We start from the raw sequence: 5078 nt of genomic DNA, 5'->3' as shown, positions 1-5078 counted from the left end.
GAAACAGCAGTTTTCCCTCACCTTGCTGGCTGGCCTTGGAGAATCTGAATTTTATTTCATTATGTAGGTTACATTTCCTTAGGATCTTTTTATAGATTTCAAGTAGAGACAAACCCAACTGCCAGCTCTCCCCTACTTCCCTATCCCAGAGAAGTACCCGGGAGGAGGAAGAGGCTAAGGGCCCAGCCCGAGATACAGAGCAAGGGAAATGGACAGGTTTTGTGCAGGAAGCAGAGGTCTAATGTGACCTAATTTCCAGAGGAGGGAAGTCTGAGCTGCTTTGGCCTCAATGGTCCTTTTAAAACGTGAGGAACAGTTGATCAGTGTTGTTGTATTCTATTATCTGTCTCAGTTTGTGTAATCTGCATAACTGTTCATTTCCCTTCTTTATCTAATTAATTAAAATGTTGACAGATCTGTAGAACTCTACACTAGATGAACTCAGCTTTGACCCCACCTAACTTAAATAATCCCAACCCTCATGATATTCCACTCCCCCCTTCACACACCCCCTTGACCTTCTTTACTTGGGGCAGGTGCTGGGCCAAGGCCAGTCAGACCACAGTGATCATATCCAGTCCACAGCACCTTCCATTTTATTGTTTTATTTACAAACAGGGTGAAGTCAACTGGGAAAATCAGGGACAGGGGTCAGTCTGGGCCATCCAAATGTGGAGTGGTTCCTGGGTCAATCTCCACTACGAAGGCCGCCTCTTCTATCCTTTTCCTGCCCCTTGGTAATGATCCCTTGATTCCTCAGGGCAGCCTCCCCAGCTGCTCCGGAGCCCTTTAATAAGGGCAGATGGATCCTGGGGGAACGGGGTGGTACGAGGGCTGGGCCCCCTCAGTTTGTGTAAACCTGAGTTCCGATCACACGCATGATTTCCTTCTGTATCTTGGGGTCCTGAGTATTAATGTTGGCATCGCCCACCTGACCATCCTCATATCTGCCAAAGATAGGGCAAGTGTGAGCATAAGAGAGAGAACAATACTAGAAATAATGTCAACCAGTGGAACTGTATTTGGAGGTGGACCATCCTATAAATAAAAACCCTTTCTTGGTTCTCCTTAGGGTGGAAGAGATTCAACTTACCTGGTTTCCTCTAAACAGACCGTGATATATAGGCATCCCCAACCTCCAAGGGGAAAGTCCCAGTGCCAGCTGCACTCAGGTAGCCAGGGGCAAGTCTAAGATAACAGTAGTCACACCCCAGGACACCCCCACCCTCCCTCCTCAGAGTAATCCCCAAGGTACCCTCCTAGACTTACACAAAGAAGAACCGTGTGCAGACATGGTCGGACACAGGGCACACCCAGATGTTCCCATGCTTCTGGAGGTCTTTAGATGTAATGACTGAGAAGAGGGGGCCAGAAGTTATATATATATATCATGCTTAGGTCAGAGTCCAGGCAGGGAAGGGAAGGGAAGACATGATGCTTCAATATCACCCTTGGCTGGATCATGCGCCATTAGTTGCACTAAAAAGAAAGGTTGGGCCCAGCAGTGTGGCTCAGTGGTTGAGTGTTGATCTGTGAGCCAGGAGGTCATGGTTCGATTCCAAGTCAGGTCATATGCCCAGGTTGTGGCCTCAATCCCAGTGTGGGGCATGCAGGAGGCAGCCAATCAATGATTCTCTCTCATCATTGATATTTCTATCTCTCTCCCTCTCCCTTCCTCTCTGAAATATATATTTCAGAAAGTTTGGGGACCTAGAAAACAGGGACTAGTTGAGCTACTTACCTTCACAAAGTGCTATACAGTTTAGATTCCGACTTTGCAGGAACCTTGACTGAATGGATCGGGTCTGGAAGAGAAAGAGAGCAGGGCCAGGTAGACTGTTACAACTTTCTCTATAGAGGCTGGTTCGCTGATGATGGGTGGGATCAGGGATATCCTAAGCTTCTAGCCACCCTCTCCCACCCCCACCCAAAACCGTCTGGATGAGTTCACAGCTTCCATCTTTACAATTACATGTCACTGCATTTTTTCATAAATTCAGTCTCTGTTTTCATAGTTATGACTAAAGCCACTTATGACTGGAAGCATGTTCATCTAAGAATGTACCTGATTCCTTCAAATGATCTTCAAACTACCCTCCAACCTCACCACTGTTTCCCCATCCATCTCTGTAACCGAAACATATCCCAGGAGAAGGGTACTGACTCACTGGAGCAGGACCAAGTATTAATACCTGGGGGATAGTATTCATCCTGTTATATCTCTGGACCAGCTCATCCTTGGAGGGCATCCTGTGCTGTCCTTTTCCCATTCCTGTCATAGAAGAACAAACCCAGTTTATTCACCCATTCCTTAATCAAACATTTACTCAAGTGCCTACTGTCAGGCACTGAGCTAGACACTCGGCAATACAGCAGTGAATAAAACAAACAAGACATCTTTCCTCACAAAATTTTAGTCTGGTGGAGAGTACAGGCAAAGAACAAGTAATTACAAAACAATATGCCAAGTGTTGTAATGGGGACAATAGAGAGCACTGTGTAAGTCAGAGGCAGAGAAGGAACCTAGCCTAGAGGTCTGAAGAAGGCTTCTTGGTGATAGTTAGGGTGAGAACTCTAGGATGAGGAATTTATATGAAGAGGGGGCAATGTTATGGGCAGAGGTAACAGGATATAGAAGGTCTGGAGGGAAAAATCAGTATGCCTTAGTTTGTACAAAGCACAGTCAATGCCAGAGTGGTGAGAGATGATGTCTAAGAGGTGAGCTAGTATCAGTTCAAGCAGGCCTTGTAGGCCATGTTAAGGCAACTAGAGTTCATCCTGAGAACATTAGGGAATCACTGAAGGGTTCTATGATAAGGGAGTAACACATGAAATGAGAGGAATGAGGTGCCCAAAACAGTGGTGACATCAGCACTTCGGATCAAATGTCAGGCTGAGTGAAATGAGTAGAAAGGAAGCAAGCAGAGCAAGTCAGATCTGCTCTAGTCTCAAAGTTACATAAAATACTGTGACAGAGTCTTTCAAGAGAAAGGGGAGAAAGCACAACAGTAAGGGATAACTAATTTCCCAGATAACTACAATGGCAAAAACCTCGAAGAATTCTGCTTCCTTCAGAAAGTCTTCCCACACTTTAGGAAGTACTGCCAATTCCCTGGTTTCCACCCTCTCTAAATCCATAAATCCTTCACCATCCTCACCCACCAGTGAATAGTCCTGTTTATAACCATTTATAGACTCATTTTGGATTTTTCTTAGATACAAAACAATGCTTGTGTGCTCCTGCTCCCAACTCTTTTTGCCTGTGATTAGGACTTCAATCTCTATGCTCAGCTTTAGCACAGGCAGCCTTATCACAGACTCTCGTGTGTGCGTGCGTGCATGTGTGTGAGACTGAGGAAGATGGGGAATGATGCTATCGTTACAGGCCATAAGCAGAGCCCTCATCAACCACTGCACCCTGGAACTTTCTATTATTACTAACTCCACTCTGCTTCAATTTTTGGTCTTGTGATGGCCACGGTGTTGCTGTGGGAATAACCACTGGACTAACATTCTTTACTGATCAGGCTGTAAATTCATCATGCACTCACACTAAAGTCCTATGACAGAATTGTGGCCTGAATAAAATTCAGGGCCAGGAGAGCTTCAAGATTTCAACTGCTAATTTCTTCCTCCCATAGACACTCAACACCCATTTCCACCTTCTCCATTAGCCTGAACTAGGTTTAGCTCTGCATCTAAACATGACTTCTTAGCCTGGGTTTTTCAGTGCAAGATTCTGAGTGAAATTCTCATTTAGGTTATACCCCAGAATATAGGAAAGAACATCTGACTTCTATGGCCGTTTTAGAGATGGCCCTTATAATATAAATCCCGTCCCATCCCAATCCTGTTGCACGCTGTCCTGTCCATACTGCCCCAGTGATCTTCAGACAGTTTGTCAAGACCAGACCCTAAGAACATGATGGCTAGAATAATCCCTGGATGTTTTGTGTCTGGAGTATATACTTATTCCAAGTCTCTAAACAGGACTGAATAGATGGAGTTTACCATCTCCTTTCTCACTGGTCTTCATTTTAATGTGCATACTCTAGCCAAGTCATTGGAGGCTCTGCTAGTCAAAGGGATGCTCTCTATACTGCTCCCAGAAGGCACCCAATGCTGCTGGCTAAGAATCCTACCCTGAGAAAGAACAAAGCAGAGCAGAATAGGGTGGAAGGAAACACGCAGTAAGATAAAGTTGACCAAATTCTAGAGTAACTACAGTTATTTGGACACTTGCATACATTCCACCCTCTGTTATATAGGCTCAAATATCTATGGGGTCCTCACAGAGTCAGTCATTCAAGCAAAGCCTACCCCATCAGTCTAATATAATGGTTAGAATACTGTCCCAAAAGTTAGGAGATCTGGATTTCTGTCTTATCTCTGCTACTCAGCTGTGTGACTCCAAAGTCACTTAATATCTCCAAGTTTCAGCTCTCTTATCTAAATAATAACGGGGATTGGACAAAATGACCTACAGCTCTAATACCAAAATCCTATGGTATTTGTATCTATAGTTGATTGACCTTTTTGAAAAGGATGGTATCATATGATGTTTTTAAGTAATCGGTAAAGTAATGAAGAAAGAGAAGAAGTCGGTAAAGACACCTGGCTCCATCTGATAACTAATGGCTTTCGGGCACTTAATGGTAAGCAAAGGCCAGTGACAGAGGGAGAGAATAGGGAGAAAATAGATAGGAAGAAAGAATCTTGTGAGCACTGAGAACCAGGAGAATTTCACTATTTGGAAAATAATAAGAGATTAATTAGAGGCAAGCTCAGGCTGTGAAAAAGATAAAAATTGAGGAACCTAGACAAAAAAGCCAAAAAGACTACCCCAACCCACCCTACTTTAGACACCAGGCACACAGAATGAGATCCATGTATACATTTTTTTTTTGAATTTTTAAAGTATCTTTTTTTTTATTATTATTAGTTAAGGTATTACAAATGTGTCCTTACCCCCCCCCATTAACCCTCAACCTCCCCCCTCACACACACTCATGCTCCCATCCCCCTGTTGTCCATGTCCATTGGTTTGGCTTATATAACTGTATACAAGTCCTTCGGTT

At 44.1% G+C, this 5078-nt stretch overlaps 1 protein-coding gene across 8 annotated transcripts in view; it reads right to left on the bottom strand.

Annotated features, from left to right (window-relative positions):
* Positions 1–573: 573 nt before the first annotated feature.
* PARP6 (poly(ADP-ribose) polymerase family member 6) overlaps positions 574–5078 on the bottom strand; it is a 43026-nt gene continuing 38521 nt past the window's right edge. For 6 of the 8 annotated variants that reach the window (XM_006752979.2, XM_015559608.1, XM_015559612.1 and 3 more), the window contains 4 exons: positions 2193–2272; positions 1742–1805; positions 1270–1354; positions 574–947 (listed from right to left, as the gene is read on the bottom strand). In XM_006752979.2, the coding sequence (XP_006753042.1) occupies positions 845–947; positions 1270–1354; positions 1742–1805; positions 2193–2272 (332 nt within the window). In that variant the 3' untranslated portion in view covers positions 574–844. Of the gene's footprint in view, positions 948–1269; positions 1355–1741; positions 1806–2192; positions 2273–5078 lie in introns of those variants that run through there. The other 2 variants (XR_001512750.1, XR_001512752.1) reach the window with 1 other exon arrangement.

The sequence above is a fragment of the Myotis davidii genome, unplaced genomic scaffold (genome assembly GCF_000327345.1).
Source record: "Myotis davidii unplaced genomic scaffold, ASM32734v1 scaffold930, whole genome shotgun sequence".
Classification (NCBI taxonomy): Eukaryota; Metazoa; Chordata; class Mammalia; order Chiroptera; family Vespertilionidae; genus Myotis; species Myotis davidii.
This window is presented reverse-complemented; position numbering and strand designations above follow the sequence as displayed.